We start from the raw sequence: 19,684 nt of genomic DNA, 5'->3' as shown, positions 1-19,684 counted from the left end.
CACCTGTCTTGGCCTTCTGTGTACTTTACCAAATACCACTGTTGCTTGTATGCTTCATGCATTTGAACACCTATCTGTTCATCTGTCCATCACCCACCTTTCTAGGTAGTGTGTAAGCTGGTCACCCATCCATCCTTACATCCAGTTGTCTACCCCTCCCTCCCACCCTCCCCTCTGTTTACCTGCCCCTTCCTCCAGTGGTGTACCACAGCCAGCTTGCCCTAGCTCGCCAGAACCCAAGAACTCACTGCCTGCATCTCTGTCCAGCTCCACATTCAGTTCTCCAGGTTGGTAGCATGAGATTGGCTGGGTGGGAGCATTCGAACCATGGAAATGCTACAAAGCAGAGCCGTTTCCTGGAGAACTGGTTGTTAAAGATTTATCAGCACAGTGCTGTCTCTTTCCACCCCCCACTCCATGCATCCTTTTGTATTTTTCATTCGTTTTATTGTCGTTCATCCGTCCAGCCCTTTGCTCTGTTACACAGCCACCTAACTAAATGTGTCCATTTGCTCGCCTGTCCATTCGTCTACCCATCCACCCATCCATGACCCTGTCCGTCTGCCCATCTGTCTCTGTTTCCACCCGCCCAGCCACCCCTCCACCCATTTGCCCATCTTTCTGTGCATCCGCCCGCTCCTCCATCCATCCCCATGTCCTCCATTCCGCTCAGCCCTCCGCCTGCCATCCATCCATGTCGCAAAGTTGCCAAGACCTCTTGTGTCACAAGCTCGGGGATGGGGAGATGACAAAGACACAGTCCTTGTCCTCCCAGCATTGCTTCCTTTCCCTGAGAGGGGGCCCAGGCTGTCCCCCTCCCACCGCTCCTCCCCAGCAGGGGGGCTCCCTGCTGCAGAGGCCCCGCCCCAGCTTCCGGACACGTTGGGGTTGGGCAGTGCTGGAGCCGTGCCAGGCAGGAGCCTGGCTGGACCGCTTCTGGGGCCCCTCCGCAATTATCCATCGGCCACCTCACCTGAGTCTCCTTTTTCCTCTGTTGTCCCTGTTTTGTCTCCTCCCTGTCCTGCCTGCCTGCTCCTCTCACCTGCTCTCCTTCTGCTTGGCCGCTTGGGGGCTCCAGCTCTCTCCAGACCTGACTAGGCTAAAGGAGAGATACGCCAGGACTAAGAGAGACATCTTGGCTTTAAGAGTTGGGGGGAGAGACATGCAGGAGCTGAAGCACAAGTACGATTGTAAGGTATTGTTTGTCTGTCCCTCCCAAGTCCCGGGGCCACAGAGGGTGGGCCTGAGACCTGGGCTGCCCCGGAGACCCAGAACTGGCCGCCTCTCCCATCTGTGCCGGAACTGGTCCATGCATTAGCGGGCTGGTTTCTTTCCATGTTCTCAACTCTCTCTCTCTCCCCATCCTTGAGTGACAACAACCACCTACGGGGGTCCCTTGGGTGGGTTTTCAAACTTAGGGCCCTCAGAATCCCCTGGGGTGCTTTGAAGCATGCAGACTCCTGAGCTCCACCCCCAGAGAGGCGGGTTCTGCAGGTCTGGACCAAGGCCCCCCAACCTGTGGACTTAATTACTGTGGAGGATGGGTTTGGTTACTGTTTGAGAAACGTGAGTGGTGGGGACATTGCACGCCCCTCCCCCTCCTAGCTGTTCGGAGAGATTCAAGGCACCCTCTTCTCAGACAGGCCTCAGATTCCTGGATGGTGATGATGCTGGCGGCAGTAGCTTGCATTAATTGAGCACCTACCATGTGCCACGGGCTTTGAAGGCCCAGAGAGGCCTGGGTTTGAATCCCCGTCCCACCACTTTCTTGCTGTGTGATCCTCGCAGGTCCCTTGGCCTCTCTGACCTCGGTTTCCTTGCCTGTGAACTGGGGGCCTTAACAGGACCAGCCCCGAGGGCAGATGTAGGGGTTTGAGGCGCACAGGTCTGTCAGGCGCTCAGTGCTGCGGGGTGCACGACCCGAGAGCTCAGTGGATGGCGGCATTGCTGTCCGTGTGCCTGACTGTTCTGTTCCCAGGGTGGCCTGGGAGGCGCCGCCTTACTGCTGTCACTTGGCATAAGTGATGGAGGACAGCAAGGGTCGTGTCACCTGTCAGCGGCCCCGCCGGGCTTCAGACCTGGGCTCAGGCGGGTCAAAGTGAATTCCCCAGCCTACAGCACTGACCCTTTCATCAGAACCCGGGGCCTCCCCAGGAGGAGAAGAGGCACGTTCTGGTTCGCAGGGCCCTTTTACAGCCGGCCATCCCCTTAGAGGTCTGGGGCCTGGGGGCCTGCGGGCCTGGGGGCCTGGGGGGCAGGGCAGGTTGAACTTTTCAGAAAGCTGAGGCCCAGAGAGGAGCAGGGAACACGTGAAGGACAAGAGGCCAAGACCAGGGTGCTTTTCCTGACCTTGGCCTCCATACTGTGAAGATGAATGGGGGTGGCAGGTTCACTCAGGGACGCCTTCGGGGTGTTTACCTGTTCTGTTTTGGCCCATGAACATGCCACAGAAGGGCTTTGGGTGTTTCCCCCAAAGACCTCTTCGGCGGTGTCTAGACAGCGCCCCCCAACGGCTCTCTGCGGGACAGGAACTGGGCCCCTGGACAGAGGTTTGCCATCTGGGGGCGGGTGACCCCCCCCAGAAGAGGATGAGCATCTTTGTGCAGTGTTGGGGTCAGCATCTGTGTCCAGATGGGGACAAGAGCTGGTGGTCAGCTCTTGTTAGTTCTCAAAGGTGTTGCTGATCCTCCCTGCCCCAAAGGCCAGGAATCTCCCCTCTGGAATTGTCGCTGTTGATGTGGGGAGGGTCTGGGGCCTTCCCTTCCCCGCTGTTGGTTGTTTCTAGGAAGTTGGCCCGGTTCCTGAAAAGCCACCGCCCTGCACCCTGCCCCGGCCTCAGCACCCACTGGGTTTTCAGCACGACTTCCTTTCCCAGACTTGCACGAAGTTCCCCGACCATTATGCTGGGGACCCAGGGGGTGTCTGCGGGAAGGTGGTAGAGCAGAGACCAGGGACCCCCCCCCCCAGACGAGTGCTCCCTGTCTTCAGCAGAGAGCTTTAGGAAGGAGAGGGTTTTCTGAAAACCACACTGTCCATTGTGATAGTCACGTGGTTATTTAAACTTGAATGAATTACGATGAACTGTATTCAGGAGTTTAGGTCCTCAGCTGCATCAGCCACTTTCCACGTGTTCGGTAGTCGAATTTAGCTAGTGGCAGCCATGCAGCCTGGAGAGCTAGCCTCTCCGTCCTTGGGGAGACTTCTCTCTGGCGGCGCTGGCTGTTCGCTGGGGAAGATGCCAGGGCTGGGCGGGGTGCCGAGGGGACCAAAGAATGAGTCAGGGGACAGCAGCTCTGTCTGCAGGCCCGGGGCTCCTCCAGCACCCAGGGTGCCCGCTCCCCCTCCTGGGCACGCCTCCTCCTGTGCCCCGAGTTCTGCTTAGCTTGCTTTCCCTGTGTCCGTGGGGCCCTCCCCGCCCAGGGGAAGCCCTGCCCTGCTCTGTGGCAACTTCAGCCTTCTCTCCTTTCCCGGACAGGGGCTCAGTAAGAAACCTGGCTGTGTGGGGGGCAAGGGACGGGCTTTCTCGCCCAGCCGATGGGGTGGCGGTGTGACCTTACGTAACCACCGACGCTTGTGCAGCTCGTTTTTGCATTCAGTGCGCCTTCCCAGGCCCTGGCTCTTTTGTCCTCACAGACGCTGATGAGTCTCAGTGAGAAACTGAGGCTCCCTGAGGTTAAGGCTCGTCCCGAGTCCTGTTCCTGGGGAGTGGAGGAGCTGGGATTTAAACCCAGGCTAGGACTCCAGGCCTCGAGCCTTACCCCATGCGGGGCACCTTCTCCTTAATTTGTTGGGAGTAAGTGCTTGTAATTTGTCCCAAAGGGAAAGCATCAAGTTGGGACCCCCCCTTGCCCATGAAGAGGGTCCCCCCAGGGAGACCCCCCGGGCACAGATGCCCCTTCTCACCTGCCTGTCCCAGGAGGCCTCAGTGTTGTACCACCCACTGTCCCTCTGGGTCTCTGCTGCCACCTCCACGGGAGGGAATGGAGCCTGGGGGCTTGATGTTCGTGACCCTGGCCTGGAGGCCTGGGCGGGGCTGGTGGCTCTTGGTGGCAGGTGTCCCAGGGCCTCCTTCAGCTTCTCTGACGAGTCCCTCTGCCTTTGCCCAGATGACCCAGTTCATGAAGGCGGCCAAGAGCGGGACAAAGGATGGGCTGGAGAAGACGAGGATCGCCGTCCTGCGAAAAGTGTCCTTTCTGCACAGGAAAGACGTCCTCGGTGAGGCACTGTGGGCCGGGCTGGCAGGAGGGTTGGCCTTTAGTCCTTGGACAGCGGGACTGGTGGGCGAGGTCACAGGTGTCGGCTCCTTCGACTGTGGCACTTGGGGACTGAGCCCCAAGTGTCCGGCCACTGTCTCAGCCTGTTTCCTACTTCTCGTGGAGGCGTGGCCTCTCCCTTCAGCATCCCTACCCTTGCCCTCTGTCGTGGCCTTGCCGCTGGCCTTCCGGCCTCCCACACTGGGTGTCTCAGCTAGCCTCACCTTTGAGTGCTGCTGTGCATTCCCGCCTCTACCCATCCGCCGTCTTTCTACCAGCCAGTGTTAACTGAGCACCTACTAAGTGCCGTGCCCTGTGCTGGGTGCAGGGGCGCTGAGATGCATGGAACAGCATTCCCTCCAGGAACACCTGGCCCAGGGGAGGAGTCAGGCGTGTAGACAGGAAATGTCAGTGCAGACGACAGGTGGCATGGTGGCACGATGGCGTGATGTGGGAAAAATGGGCGTGCAGCGTGGAAATGGAAGGCCAGGGGAGGGCTGAGAGCAGGAGAAGGGGGAGCAGGAGTGGGTATGCGCAAAGGCTGGCAGGCGGCAGGCGATGTCCAGAAATGACTTCCTTGGTGGTCCATAGTCGTCGAATATCTGTGGTGTGTCAGGCACTCCTAAGAGCTTTGCAGCCCCTCCCTTAATGCCTATGAACACCAGACAGCTGCTGAGGACTGGCCCACTCCCACTCAGAGATGAGGGAACAGGCACAGAGTGGTTCGGTGACCGGCCTGGGGACCCATGGGTGTGGAAGGGATGAAGGAGGCTCTTCCTCCGGCTGCCAGGACGGAAGGAGTGAGAGATCGGGGCTGGGCTGGGCGTTCAAACCAGGGAGAACTAGGAAGCTCTGCGCCCTCTTGAAAAGTTATGTATTTTACCCTCTTTGTGCCCCGGTTTGCCCATCCGGACAGCGGGCTGATGTGGCTCTGTCTCGGGGCTGTGGCGAGGGTGGCCGAGGCAGCGCGTGGAAAGAGCCTGGCCCGGCCCCCAGCTCCCGTGTGGCCAGCGTTATTCTCGGTGGGCCGACACTAAGTGGGGGTGTCTGGTGCCAGGACTGAATCTTGCTGTCCTGGATTCAGATCCCAGCTTTACAGCCCCCTGGCTGTGTGACCCTGAGCAGTTCATCCCACCGATGCACGCACTGGATGGGGGAGCCTTTGGGGTCCCGTGGCCCCTGATGAGGAAGGGAACAGACTCAGGGGTCATTCCCAGTGGAGTGGAGTGGCATAGAAAGGGCAGGGTGGACGGGCGGGCTGGCCGGGAGCTGTTCCCGGCCGTTCTCCCCACCCCCAGGCCGGCCAGGCCACCAGCGGGCTCTCCCCTGGCCCTCCCCACTCGACCCGTTAGCCCAGAGCCTTTCCTGAAGTGACCCTCCCACCAGAGGGGTTATTAATAGCCGTGGCAGGGCTCGAATCACCAGCCAAGAATGTTACCCAGTGGCTCATGGGGGAAGAGGAAGCCGCAGGGCCGGTGGCTGGGGTGGGTGCGGAGTGATGCCCCCGGTACCATGTGGGCCAGGCCGGAGGGCGTTCACCACCCCCACCCCCACGCTGTCGTTCGCTGTCCCTCTTCCTCCTCCTCTTCTGTCTCCTGCTCAGGTAAGGGCCTGCCTGGGTGTCCCTGTTCCCACGGCCCCTGGGATCACTACCACTTCCTCTTTCCTCCCAGCTCCCCCACAGCACCCACTTCCTGCTGCCCATGGCCGCCGCCATGGAGTTTCAGAGCCATGAGTGGCGGGGTCCCGTCGCCCTGTGCCTGCGTCCCTTGTGGGGGCTGGGCCGCCAAGGCCAGCCAGCCCGACCCCTGCACCCTGCCTGGCCTCCCCCTTTCTGTCTGCCTGAGCCTCTGGCCCTCCGCGCCCTCCATCTGAGGCCCGTCCCCACCCATGCCCGTGTCACCCTAAGGACTCCAGCTGAACTTTCCCCTTTCGCGTGTTTGCACAGTGTTTTAAAAGGTGAAAACACAAAGCCAAATAGCTCATTTTGGGGGGGCTTTTCTTTCCCCCATTGTAGGCAGCCAGAAGAAAACTATTTTTAGTGCCCAGCGACTGGCACTGAGGCGGCCTGGCCCTCGCCAGGCCAGCGTGGGCGGGTCCGGGCAGGGCAGGGACAGGGACTCTGGCGGAGCGGATCCTGAGGGCTGGGCTGCACCGCACGGTGTTTTGTGTCCCCCCCTCCCTCCCTCACGTTTATTTAGGTAAGGACTGCTGTAGAAGGATGTGGCAGTGGGTGCAGTGATGGGCTCTGACCCTGTGTGGCCCCAGGCGTTGCTCAGGACCCTGGGCTAGGGCAGTTCCCAGCTTCTGGGGTCCGAGCAGGGTGTGTTGTCCTTGCCTGGCACATGTCACCAGCCCATCTGATTTTCCAGGTGACTCGGAGGAGGAAGACATGGGGCTCCTGGAGGTTGGCGTAACGGACATCAAGCCCCCGGCCCCGGAGCTGGGCCCCATGCCAGATGGCCTGAGCCCTCAGCAGGTCTGTGGGAGGACCAGGGGGGTGGGGGTCTGCAGGGGAAGGCCCAGTTGGGGCCCCAACCTGTTACCTGGGGCCATAAGCTGTGCATCTTGAAGGGGAAGCGATGATCGAGGGCTCTTGGCAGAACCCCAGCTGGGGCCTCCTGGGGCTGCCTCTCACCCGGCTGCACGGACTTCTTGAACCCGGCCGTGGGCTCCACGCCACTGTCCTGGGTGGTGGGGCCCCCGCCTCTGGAGCTTTGCCTCCCACACCCCCCCTGCAGCCAGAGCAGCTCCGACTTAACCGCTTCCAATGAAGGTGGTGTTTGATGAAAGGGACTGCAAATAAAAAAGGGCTGAGAAGTAGCGAACTAGTCCAGCTCAGGGAGGGCAGGGTGCTGGAGGCGAGCGAGGTGCCCAGTCCCACTCTCTGTCCACCTAGCGTCAAGCTGGGGCATCAGAGTTCCCACGGACTTCTGCTCTGAGCTGGGGCTTCTCGGGCAGTGTCTCCCTTTTCCCAGTGTCACATGAGACAGGTGGCCTTGCTCTGGGATCTTGGCTGGTCACGTTTGATTCCCTCCCAATCTGGGTTTTCCCAGCCACGAAGCGGGGTCACAGACCCCCACTTTCTTCTGGTTGTGAGAACACTGAGCAAGCCATGGTCGGGTCGGGCTCAGTGAAGGGGTTTGTCATTCTTTTGGGGGGCAGGAAATCCTGATGTGTGGCCTCCTGTAGAAGTGAGGGAGCTGTGGCCACACTTCTCATCTTGGACTCCGCCTGCCCACTTCCTTCACTCCTGTTTCCTGCCCAGCCCCGAACGGCAGTGAGATGGCGATGCCCCACCCTGCCCCTGCAGCTGGCCGGTCTCTCCGCTCAGAAGCCTTGGCCTTTCCTGGGTCAGGCCAGATCGGTTACTCTGGGCCAGCGGCTTTCAACCAAGGCGATTTTGTGTCCCAGGGGACATTTGGCAATGTCTGGTGATGCCTTTGGTTGTCACAACTGAGCGATGCTACTGGAATCCAGGGGATAAGGGCGGAGGATGCTGGGAAACACCTCACAGCAGGCAGGACGGCCCACAGCCCAGTGCCCTGGCCTCAAATGCCAGTGCGCTGATGTGGAGGACTCTGCTTGGGGAACAGTGTGGGCACCAGGGGATCAATGACAGTGTGTCCAACTGTGGGACAGCTTGAAGGGCAGCGGCCTGGCCCGTCCCACAGTCATGGGGCTGTGCGGGCCACGGGCAGGCCTGGGCCGCTGCAGGCTGGGCAGTGGGAAGAGATGAGAAGGGGAGCCGGAGGCGGGAGCGAGGTGGCAGAGGGCAGCGGGGAGGGTGGCACTGGGTGCCTGAAATGACACTCTCAGGCTGGCGGTGGGGACAGAGTGAGGGTCCGTCACCATCCCAGCCCTGGACCCAGGTGCACAGGCTCCCCGTGGGCCACCTCTCACATAGGTGCTCTGCCTTGGCTTTGCTGCGTAGTAGAATCATCTGGAAAGCTTTGAAACCCAGATACCTAGGTGGTACCTCAGTCAGAATGTCCAGAGGGGTGGGGGCAGGAGATAGCATTGTTAAAGACGCCTCTGTCATTCCCGTGTGCAGCAACTCCCCCCCCACCCTGGGATCCGGATGAAAGGGGTGCAGGTCACACGTCCTTGACCTGGTGCTGCTCAGGCTACGCCTGACAGGCCACCGATTCGAGGGGAGAAGAGACAGGGAGGGTGCTGGGAAAGGGGCGGGGGTGGGGTGCGGGGGCAGCCCATAACCTGGGGGTGGGTCCGTTAAGGATTGGATCCGCAGGTGGTGGGAGCTGGGATTTCAGTTTCGTCTAAGAAAGACTTTTCTCCTAAAGTTGTTCAGAGATGGAGGAGGCCACCGTCCCCCTGGGGGAGAGGTGGCGATTCCCCCACCCCTGGAAGTGTGTGAGCCGAGGCCAGGACTCGAGCCCCAGTGCCCCCTGCCCCGTTCTGCCCTGGGGAGCAGGGGTGTCTCTGGGGTGCTCAGGGGCCCTGGGAAGAAATGCCGTCCCTCCAAGCCCCAACTGTCCTAGGGCTCTGTGGGGGACAGGTCCCTTCGGTCCCTCCGTCATTGGCTCCTCGGGGCGTTGTGACCCCTCTTCCCATCACCTGGGGCTCAGCATACCCAGCAGGTTCTGGCTCTGTGCCGTGGTTGGTGCAGGCGCTGACCTCGCTCTCTGGCCCGAGCAGGTGGTCCGGAGGCACATCCTGGGCTCCATCGTGCAGAGTGAGGGCAGCTACGTGGAGTCTTTGAAGCGGGTACTCCAGGTACGCCCCTGGGCCCCTGGGTAAAGGGCAGGGAGGGCCCCACAGGGACACTTTGCAAGGAGTGTTTGGGGAATGTGGGCAGTTTTAAGGGGACGGCCCCCTTGGTGTTTACACGGGGACTGTGTTTTCGGAAACAAAGGTGGAGTTCTGTGGAATAGGGCTGTTCCGGAGAGGCCAGGGCAGGAAAGGGGCTGTATCTTCCTTGCCACTCTCAGAGACCCCTGGGACGGGGCCATGTCTTCCTGTCATCCTGGAGTACCCTGAGGTGGGGAGTAGGGTGCACCCCCTCTCTCTGTCAGATGCCCGGGGTTGCTGGATGGTCATGTGACTTGATTAAGGCCTATCCAGCTGGTCTGTCCTTTGCATTCCTGAAAGATGAACCCGCTGGGATGCTGTGGCCAGCAGGGAAGGGAATGGCCAGGGCGGGAGCTGCAGAGGGGAGCTCCAACCTCAGACAGGTGGCGATGAAGACACCCTGTGTTTCGGACAAAGCTGGTTGGAACTTGTGGCTCCAGGTCTGGGGGCTGGAGGGGGGCCTGCTGGGACGTCACCGCCACTGCTCTGTCAGAGCCCAGCTCGGCCAGCTTGGCCCCAGGGCTGACTCCGTGGAGCTCCTCAGGGGGGCAGGCTACTCCCAACCCAGCCTTACACATAAATTACAGAGTGGGTTGCGGGTGGGCACAGAAGGGCCAGGGGGTTACGGGCAGGGAGGTCCTCCTAGGAGACAGGTGAGTGAGGATGAGGGACACATGCTCCCCCTATACGAAGGTCCACCCACGGCCCACCGAGTTCTCTTGGGCCTCGTCCAGGGAGGGTGAGGGGCCGCAGCCCGGCCGTGGGGTGCTCACCCCTGTGCTCAATCCCAACAGGATTACCGCAACCCCCTGATGGAGATGGAGCCCAAGGTGCTGAGCGTCCGCAAGTGCCAGGTGGTGTTCTTCCGCGTGAAGGAGATCCTGCACTGCCACTCCATGTTCCAGATTGCCCTGTCCTCCCGCGTGGCCGAGTGGGACTCCACCGAGAAGATCGGGGACCTCTTCGTGGCTTCGGTGGGTGTCCCCAGACTCTCTTTCCCTGGCCCACCAAGGGGAAAACCACTGCCCACCGGATCTTGAGGCCATTCGGGCCCACCTCCAGCCTCTGCCTGGTTACCCTGTCCAAGTCAGTGGGGTCAGAGGGTGGCAGGGCCTGAATCAACCCTGTGGTCCAAGCTGGGGGTGGCACCTCCAAGTGCCCAGTGTGCCCTTGGGGATGTGTGTAGACGTGGTGCTGGGGGCCTCCAGGAGACTGGCCACTATGGGTAGCCACCAGCGGCCTGAAGCTCTCCCAGGTGACCACTGTGTGTGATGCTCAAACAGACCATGCCTTGGCCCCCAGAGGCTGCCTCGGGGTGCTGGCACCTATGCAGTGCGCCGGGTCATGCTCCAGGAGGCCTGGCCTGGCCCCAGCTGTTTTGCTGTGGCCGGTAGCTCCAGGGTCCTCTCAGGCCCAGGTCCCCTTCATGGAGTGAGGGGCACATTGAACCAGCAGTTTTTCAAACTGAAATCTATGGGCCCCAGAGAGATTCATGGAGCAAAGGAGGGTGATGTTGGTGGACCCCCACTTTGGTCTGTTTTAGATGATTGGGTTCTGCGAACAGAAAACCTGAGTGCTCATCAGAGCTGACGCCCTGGTCAGTGTGTCCAGTGGGCTTGGGGTCAGGGGCCCTGTCCTTGATGCAGGAGGCCCAGGGGCATTTCCTTTCCTGGGCGTGGTGAGGAAATGCATGTAGAATAGGGGTGTCCTGCCTGCACCCCCTTCACCTGTGGGCCAGGGCCACCTTGTCACCACCTCTTCCTCCCTGTGGCCCCTCTGAGTCTGAGCGGGTGACCCATGTCCCAACCCCAGGTGCGTTGAGACCCCGAAGGGGGCGCCGCCAGCGCGGCCGTGGTACAGCGAGTGCGGGTGGCGGGTGCGGAGCCCGCCTCAAATCCACGTGACCCTCTCGCCACACCCACACCTGTTTCAGTTCTCGAAGTCCATGGTGCTAGACGTGTACAGCGACTACGTGAACAACTTCACCACTGCCATGTCCATCATCAAGAAGGCCTGTCTCACCAAGCCCGCTTTCCTCGAGTTCCTCAAGGTGGGCCTGGCGGTGGGCTGGGGCCCCTCTCGGTGGGGCGCAGGCCGTGGGCAGGCAGGAGGGCTGCTCAGGAGAGAGGGGGAGTTTTAGCCCAGTTTCGGGTACCACAGCGCTTTGGCCTGGACACCTCCTTTTACCTTTGGGGCACCCCCAGTCCTGTGGGGAGATGGTGGGTTCCTCCTGCCCCCCAACAGGAGGGTGAGGAGTTACAGTGTCAGGCAGCCTGGCGGGATCCGGGCTTTGCCCGGGGGAAGGGGAGCCTGCCTGGTCTTGAGGACAGGTGACAGGGTGGCGGGCCTGCCGTAGGAGACCTGGCAGTGCTAGGGCCCGTCCCTCTGATGGGCTTGGGTGGGGCTCCAGGTATAGCTCAGGTGTCGCCAGGCTGTCCCTTTTCCGTATTTGTAAAAGGACGAGGAGAGTTTCTCAAAGGGGTGTCTTGGGGCTCATGTGGGTGATTAGAGGTGAAAGGACCAAAGGCCTTGTGAGCTGTGGCCAGGCTCCCCCCGATTTCCTTGGGCGTATAATCAGGCAAATCATGTGGCTAGCCTACCTCGCAGGGAGCATGTGCCTAGTAGCGGGTGCAGGTGGGCCAGGAGCTGGGGCCCTGCGGAAGCCACTGCCCCGCTCCAAGAGGGCATCTGACATGGGTCCTGGGGGCGGGGATGGTGATGTTGTAACAGATGGGGATGGGGGAGGGGTATAACAGGTGCAGGGGTGGTGGGGCAAAGGTCAGGGGCAGGAGGATGGGGTCAGGTGAATCTGGTTGGACCCTGGGAGCACTGGGTGCCTGCTGGGGCATCCTAGGAGGGAACATCTTGAGGCAGCTGCATCCAGTGTGGGTGGTCCTGGACCTGCAGGATGTTGGATTTCAGGCAGTGGGAGCTGCTGCAGAGGTTTGGGCCGGGGGAGGTGGGAGCAGGGCCAGGGCCAGGGCAGACGGGAGCGGAGGCCAGTGGAGAGGCTGAGGGAGCAGCCTGGCTTGCCAGGGACGAGGGCCAGGATCTAGGTGACAGCTGTGTGGATGAAGTGGTGGAAACAGATGCAAGAAGCAGCACAGTAAGACCCCTGTGCCCACCCCTCATCCTGGCCTGGGCCCGGCTGCTTCAGTTTAAGTGGAGAGAATGGTCATCTCGGCTCCTTACAGAGTAGAGCAGACCTCTGTGATGAATTGCTGAACTTCCCAGTTATGGTTTTAGTCCAGAGACCTTAACTGGACTGCTCTGGTTTCTCCAGGGTGAGAGGGGCTGTGTGGGAACCCCCCGTGGTGGCAGGGAGCCCCAGCAGCAGGAGCAGAGACTGTCCCCTCCCCGGCTCTTCTCTCAGGCCCGAGGCTGAGCAGGTGCAGGGGCGATCTCCTGGGCCTGGGGAGATCTGCACCCCCGGCGCTGGGGCCTCGCTGCAGAGGGTCAGCGAGTGATTGCACCTCGTCTCCAACAGCGGCGGCAGGTGTGTAGCCCCGACCGCGTCACGCTCTATGGGCTGATGGTGAAGCCCATCCAGAGGTTCCCGCAGTTCATCCTCCTGCTTCAGGTACCACCGGGGTTCACTGGCCTGCAGGGTGCGAGCCTTGTGGGGAGGGGCTTCTCATCCCTTATCTGCAACCCCTGCGTCTTCTGTGGACTGTGGGCAGGGCCTCACCTGCGCCCCTGCCCCTGTCTTTCTTCACTCCTGGAGTGGAGCTGGTCAGATTGGGCAGTGTATTTTCTACCTCCCTGGGATGGGATTCCAAGTGGCTGGTGGTGGGTGAGCCCAGGATTTGGGAAGGGAATGAAGGCAGGTGGGATCCCAGGGCCTGTGGGTGCCGGGCAGGGAGGGGATGCTCAGTGAGTGAGCAGACCTGGGCCACTGCAGGCTTCTCGGGGAGCCCTGCCGCCCGCCTCACCACAGGGTCCCCAGAGCTTACAGCACCTCTGTCAGGGGTGAGCCCTGCCCCCTCAGCTGGGGAGGAGGACTGCCAGCACTCCATGGATCGGTGACGCGGGGATCGGTCCACACGGTTATTTATTTTTTTTTCCATTCATTAGCTGTTGCTTGAGGCCGTGCTCTGTGTCGTGTTCCGCAGCGGGTGTGGGGGCTGAGGCTTCGCCCCAGTCAGACAGCGCAGGGCCTGCTAGGAGGGGGTTCTCAGCCCTGGCTCTCTCTGGGCCCTGCAGGACATGCTGAAGAATACCCCCAGGGGCCACCCGGACAGGCTCTCGCTGCAGCTGGCCCTCACGGAGCTGGAGACGCTGGCTGAGAAGCTCAATGAGCAAAAGCGGCTGGCTGACCAGGTGGCGGAGATCCAGCAGCTGACCAAGAGCGTCAGCGACCGCAGCAGCCTCAACAAGGTGTGTGCCCTTACCTGTGGTGCGGCTCCTGCCTGGTGGCCACCACTAGGGGGCAGTATTTGCCGAGGGAGGGGCTTCCTTGCTTCCGTCTGAGCCCACAGACCTTACCTGGAGGATTAGTCTCAACTGGACCCCCATAGTTACTACTGTCCATGTTACTTTAGATGAAAGCTCATTTTGTTCATTCATGTACTTGCCAGTAAAGGTATCAGAAGTGATAGCCCAGAAGTGTGCTTATCTAAGTGGGCTTGGGAATCAGAGTTTGGGTTCGAATCCAGATTTTGCCCCTGGTGTTCACTGTGTGGCCTCAGGGGGATCATGCAACCTCTCTGAACCTCCCTTGCTCCCACTGAAAGGAGAAGTCAAGGGTGCCTGACCCCCAGGGGCATATGAGGGTGTCGGCGAAGCCACAGGCCCAGAGTGCTTAGTATAAGGTGGTTCTTGTCATTATCCATGTTATTTGTAAAGAAGAAAGATGATAAATCCATGCTGTGTTTTGAGGTTGCAACTAAGGAATATTCTACTCCCCAGAATCTTGAAAAATGTTCAAATGAACCCATAGAAACTTCTGTTTATGAAATACAAAGCCAGGGCCCTGGCCGTTGGCTCAGTTGGTTGGAGGGTCGTCCCATGCACCACAAGGCTGAGGTTTGATCCCGGGTCAGGGCCCATGTACCTGTACCCAGATCTGCACCCTGGGCTCTGCCTCCTTTCACTGACTAGAGGGGGGTGGTGTGTGAGGTGGCTCAGGGGGAGGAGACCCAGGCCCGGGCATGTCGGTGAGCACATGGGTCACTCAGGGAAGGGATGCTGTGTGGGGTCATTCAGAACCTTCCAGAGGGAAACCTGGGAGCCTTCTGGCTCTGTGGGCCTGAAAGCAGAACTCAGGCCAGTGACTAAGGCCAGTGAGAGGTCAGCCACACGGGTGGAATTTTCTAATAGCACAGGAAGGACTGCCAGGGAGACAGCAGCCCTTCCAGCGTGGACCGCACTTTACAGTACGTGATGCTGTCTGACGCGCGTTGCCAGTTTGGGTCGTTATCACAGCCTGCAAAGCCAGGCTGGGACAAGGCAACCCGCAGGGTCCCTTGCAATTCTAAGCTTCAGGGGTCCTACATCTTGCGACTCTCCCACCTCAGGCCACATCCAGGCCGCACGGGTGTTCTGGGGCCCACACGGTAGTTTGTAAGGAAATAGAACAGTTGCCAACTTTGCAAAAGCAGGGATGTCATGTGAAATTCAGACCCGTGGATCCTCCTGAAGGATGGGAAGAGCTGGCTTGCTGGCCTATTGGCCTGCGTGGGCACCTGAGCAGGCATGTGGGTTTGCTCTGTCTGTTCCTGGAGAAAAGCGATGGGAAAAGATGGGGTAGAAGACAGAGCCTCCTCCTGGGGGGATGTCTGAATCCAGTGTTGCTCGAGGTGGGTGTGAAGGCTTGGGGTCATTCCTCGCCCCCTCCCTGCCTCCAGACAGAATACCCTCAGCTAGTAACACACAAGACTTCTATTTTGAAACATCTCTCAAGAAAAAGACTTCAGCTTGGCCATGGCCACCCGTGCGGGTATTTAATGGTCTTTGCACTTGGGAGTGTCTTCTTCTGTCCTCTCGTATAGCTCCTTTTCTGTAAGCTGGAGGCTTTCTCCTGCCTCCGCTCACACACCTGTGCGGCTGCAGTGGAGAGAGGTGATCAGGAGAAGGAAGGTCCTTTCCACAGAGAGCACTTGCTCTGGGAAGAGCCATCCGTCCCCCATGGGGACCAGGGTGGTAAGGAGTGGGCGGCAGTCAATGGCTAGAGGTGGGGAAGAGAACTGAAGGCTGAGCCTGTTTCTCCACCTGTCCAGCAGGGGGCGCGTTCGTGTGTGTGTGTGTGTGTGTGTGTGTGTGTGTGTGTGTGTGTGTGTGTGGTGAGAAGTGGGGTGGAGGCCACGGATGGGCCTTCCCCCTGTCAGGGCCCCTCGGGCAGCTTCAGCCAGCTCCGAGACCAGGCCAGTGATTGTCCTCCTGTCGTCCCCCCACCCAGGGGACAGTGGAAGTGAAACTGGGTGTGCCCCAAGCGGAACCTTGCAGCTCTTTCAAAATGTGCCTGCTCAGGACCCTCCCCGGGGATGTTTGTGCAATATCTGGGTTTTTTTCTTCTTTTTTAAAAATCTGCCGAAGGAGCAGGGAGATGGTTTCCAGAAGCCCAGGGACTTTCCTCTCCCAAGTTTTGGGTCACGGCACACTTGGCAGTCTTCCACGACGGGACCCGGTCGTCTGAGTCCCAGTTGTGTGTTCGTGAGCAGGTGGTTAGCTCATTGGCAGAAGTAGTGGGACGGAGGAGCTCGGTGCTAGCGGGGGGAGCCCGGGGAACCCCGAGTCTTCTTGTATTAGGAGCAGTGGGGCCCTCCCCGGACTCCTGTGGGGACAGCACATGTGGCCTGGCCTCGTCCAAGCTGGGTCTCGACAAGTCGCTTCACCTCTGGAATCTCGGTTCCCTCCTCTGGGGACGGGGTGGCCTTGGGACTGCTGAGTCAGTGAGATGACGACGAGGGGAATATTTGGTGCTGAGCACAGTGCCCAACCCTCTGTGGGGATTCGTGCCGCTTGGACGTCTGTGTTGTTGTGAGACACACGGGTCTTTAGAGGCTGACATGCGTTCTTTCCAGGAGAGGCTCTGGGGGGCTCTGCCTTTATCCTAGGGAGGGTGGGGAGGAAGGGGGGAGTAATGCTGGTCCTCAAAGTGACGGGTTTTGGGAATGAATTTTGCTGACACCATGCCCCCACCCCCACCACTGAACACCCCTGCCAGTAAAAAGATGTTTTCCCAGAGGGGCCCTGGGTTGGATGGCAGTCCCCATGCTGGAAGGGGGTCCTTGGTGTCCAGCCTGAGATGGGCAAACACCTGCAGAGTTGCCTGAGGCTTGGAGGGCCTTGGCTACCTCAGAGTGTGGCCCCACTGACCAGCAGTTCTGCCCAACCCCATTGGGAGCCCTTCCAAGGGGCGAGACTGGCCGCCGAGGCAGTTCAGCAGGTCAGGGCATTTGGACAGGTCCACCTTCCAGGCCAGGCATCGGCCGGCGTGAGGCCGCACTTCCTCATGGTGAGCTCAGTTGCCCGCAGCAGCACTGGGGACAGCTGCAGTCTGCGCAGTGGCCCCCTGTGCCACATGCTGGGTCAGCTCCGGGCTGTGCTGTCACACAGGGCCTGAGCTCAGAAGGGCCCCACACTGGGTTTAAAGATCTGCTGCCGCCATCTTGAAATTCGTAATAACTTTTGACCGAGGGCCGCATTTCACCCTTCCCTGGATGTGGTGAGTTATGAGGCCAGGTCTGCTCCTGCATTAATTAGCCCGGTGACCTGAGCCGTGGAAGTGTTTGTCCCACTTGTCTGATGAAGTGGTGTCACAGCTGGTGCTCGGGGAGCCAGGGTGTGGGGAACATGTCTGTGACTTGGGAGCCCGTGCCCCTGGTAGTGCTGGTCACGCAGAATTGCCGTAGGGATGGGCTCACCTGAGGATAGGGTGCTGGCTGCTGGGCAGGGTGGGTGGGTGGTCCAGGAACCCAGCATGTGCGTGGACCTCCCAGCGCCTCCCATCTCCCCGGAGGTGGAGGGCACGGCCCTGCCTTATTCCACCTCTACCAGCCTCGGTCTCCCTGTAGCTGGAAAATTCTGGGCCTTTGGCACATGGATGTTCGGGTGACAGCCCGTGGGCTCGTTGGTGTTGACCTTGCTCTGTCCCCTCCCCCAGCTGTTGACCTCGGGCCAGAGGCAGCTGCTGCTGTGTGAGACGCTGACAGAGACCGTCTACGGTGACCGTGGGCAGCTGATCAAGTCTAAGGAGCGCAGGGTCTTCCTGCTCAATGACATGCTGGTCTGTGCCAACATCAACTTCAAGTGAGTGGGCCTGGGCTGTCACCCCTCCTCGGGGACCCGTTTCTGTCCTGTCCCCGTCCCTGGCCTGGCCTCTCTGGGCCAGGGTCTCAATGAACTCTGTCTGCGATGTACCGGCTTCCTCTCCCATCCCTCTTGGCCTGCTCTGTTCCAAGTCCCCAGAGCTAGGAGGCACCTGGAGAGGTCCCTGGCGGCCATCGCCAGCCCCGGGCAAACAGCTGTCCCCTGTACGGTGTGGTCTGTCTGGGGACTCTGGAGTCTCCTGAGTTTTGACTGCTTTGAAATTCAGGAGGTTGTTCCTCGTGTCCCGCCCGAATCGCAGCTGCTTTGGTTCAGTAGCTTCCCTCAGGCTGCGTCCCCATGCTGCCCAGCAGGGCTCTGGGCCTCTCTCCCCGAGGCCCAGAGCGTCTCCCTCCGCAGGAGCCTGCTTCTGAGCCAGGGGGTCGTAGGAATGCCCAGAGCTGTGCTGCCAGGCTGTGCCCGAAAGAGTGGGAGCCCTGGATGGGGTGGAGGTGATTCTGTAGACCGGAGCTGCATTAGGCCTCCAGGAATCCTCCGACTCACACAGAGTTCACATGGAGATAGAGACATTGACTTTTCTTGAAAATGTCAAGAGACCCTGTTCATCGCCCACATGGCCCGGGGCTGCAGAGGCCTGGAGCTGGGTCACGTGTCCCCTCTAACGGGGCTCGTGCTGTGTGTGCTGTTCTTCACCGTCCCCACCGGCGGGTACACTCGCCTGCATCCCTTGCTTGGCTGTGGGCCCCTCCCAGCTGGGCTTTTTGCCCACCTGTGCAGGAAGACCTCAGCCTTGGTCACTAACAGCACTTTTAAAAACCCAACAAAATAGCAGTATGGCCACCGTGACCCAGATCTGAGAGGCAAAGCAGTCACCTGTGGTCGAACGTCCATCCCAGCCTGACTCCTGCCCCAGCCTAGAACACGTGATGGGTCCGGGCACCCGTGAGCCTGATGTGGGCTCCACCCCTGGAGTGGGCTGTGCGTTCCCGCCCGCTGCCAGGACCGTGGCTCGGTGCAGAGCTGGGGATCGTCAGTGGTTGTGGGTCCCGGGCCCTGGAAGGGGAGCCGTGGGCAGGGCTGTTTGGGAACTCGGACACTGTTCGTCTGTCCGATATTTATTGTGCCCTTACTCTGCCCGTTCACGGGCTCGGACAAGGCCCAGCCCTGCTTGGCAGCTCCAGTGGGGCAGCCTCTGCCCCAGATCACACCCTCCCTCAGGCCCTCACGCACTGTGGTTTTGAGGTCCTGTTGGTGTCCCAGGCACCACATGTGACCCGCACCCTCTCTGGCTGCCCAGCATGACGTGGAAGCGAGATGGGGATGCTGCTGGCCCACTTTGGGGTCCGTTTGGGTGGCTGGGGGTGAGTTGCGTGACCTGTCTGAGCAACGGTGTCCTCATCCAGAATAACACATTACACAAGCTTCCTAGCAGAGCCGTTGTGGGGACAGGTGACAGAAAGCCTGTGCCCAGCCCAGGAAGAAGGTGCTCAGTGTGGTCCCTTCTGCCCACCCGACCCCTCCCAGTGCCCAGCCCCCAGCAGTCTCATTCCCGGTAGAAATGACTCAGTAACAGTGACGGCCTTTCCCTCCTTCTTGTCTTTTTCCTCAGGCCTGCCAACCACAGGTAGGGGCTGTGGGGCATGTGATTCTGGGGCTGGGGCTGGGCCCTGGGTGCCTGGTGCTTCTGCCTCACCCACAGCTCCCCACCCCGCCTGGCTTGGCTTTGGCCTGAGCTTCCGTGCTTGGGCTGTGAGGTGCCTGGCCGAGCTGGTGTGCTGGGAAGCGTGCTCTGGGCTGGCCCCGAGGCTGGGTACTGCCAGCTCACAGGCCTCGCTCTCTTTGTCCCGGCAGGGGCCAGCTGGAGATCAGCAGCCTGGTGCCCCTGGGGCCCAAGTACGTGGTGAAGTGGAACACGGCGCTGCCCCAGGTGCAGGTGGTGGAGGCAGGCCAGGAGGGCGGCTCCTGCGACAAGGACAACGTGCTCATCCAGCACGCTGGAGCCAAGAAGGCCTCTGCCTCGGGCCAGGCCCAGAGTGAGTACCTGCCGGGCTGCTGCCAGGGAGTGTCTGCCCAGGCTCAAGTGCCCGTCTGGGGCCCCCAGGCCAGTGGGCGGCTTGGTCCAGAGGCTCTTGCTGGTTGGCAGCCCCATGCTGCCCACAGGTGCACAGGCACTTCCTGCAGTCACGCGGCCAACCCACCCCAGCCCCATGTACCCTCGTGCCCCCACTTGTGCACGCACAGGCAATAGGCAATGACCTTGGGGCCAGAAAGTGTGATTTCCAGTCCCTGCCTGGCCATTGCCTGCCTCCTTGGGTGATGTGTGCAGGTGTTGCCTCCTCTCTGTGCTGCAG

General features: G+C 60.6%; 1 protein-coding gene across 10 annotated transcripts in view; it reads left to right on the top strand.

The window, feature by feature from the left end:
- The window catches only part of ARHGEF10L (Rho guanine nucleotide exchange factor 10 like), a 137,537-nt gene that overhangs the window by 65,581 nt on the left and 52,272 nt on the right, over positions 1 to 19,684 (top strand). For 5 of the 10 annotated variants that reach the window (XM_053660203.1, XM_053660200.1, XM_053660202.1 and 2 more), the window contains 11 exons: positions 1,079 to 1,195; positions 4,107 to 4,215; positions 6,626 to 6,732; positions 8,913 to 8,990; positions 9,860 to 10,039; positions 10,999 to 11,115; positions 12,553 to 12,645; positions 13,269 to 13,442; positions 17,170 to 17,315; positions 18,943 to 18,957; positions 19,185 to 19,366. In XM_053660203.1, coding sequence (XP_053516178.1) covers positions 1,079 to 1,195; positions 4,107 to 4,215; positions 6,626 to 6,732; positions 8,913 to 8,990; positions 9,860 to 10,039; positions 10,999 to 11,115; positions 12,553 to 12,645; positions 13,269 to 13,442; positions 17,170 to 17,315; positions 18,943 to 18,957; positions 19,185 to 19,366 — 1,318 coding nt within the window. Of the gene's footprint in view, positions 1 to 1,078; positions 1,196 to 4,106; positions 4,216 to 5,160; positions 5,857 to 6,625; positions 6,733 to 8,912; positions 8,991 to 9,859; positions 10,040 to 10,998; positions 11,116 to 12,552; positions 12,646 to 13,268; positions 13,443 to 17,169; positions 17,316 to 18,942; positions 18,958 to 19,184; positions 19,367 to 19,684 lie in introns of those variants that run through there. The other 5 variants (XM_053660205.1, XM_053660206.1, XM_037148005.2 and 2 more) reach the window with 5 other exon arrangements.

Source organism: Artibeus jamaicensis, unplaced genomic scaffold (assembly GCF_021234435.1).
Source record: "Artibeus jamaicensis isolate MK-2021 breed Jamaican fruit bat unplaced genomic scaffold, CSHL_Jam_final scaffold_847, whole genome shotgun sequence".
Classification (NCBI taxonomy): Eukaryota; Metazoa; Chordata; class Mammalia; order Chiroptera; family Phyllostomidae; genus Artibeus; species Artibeus jamaicensis.
The sequence above is the reverse complement of the archived record's forward strand: the minus strand, read 5'-3'. Positions and strand labels throughout refer to the sequence as shown.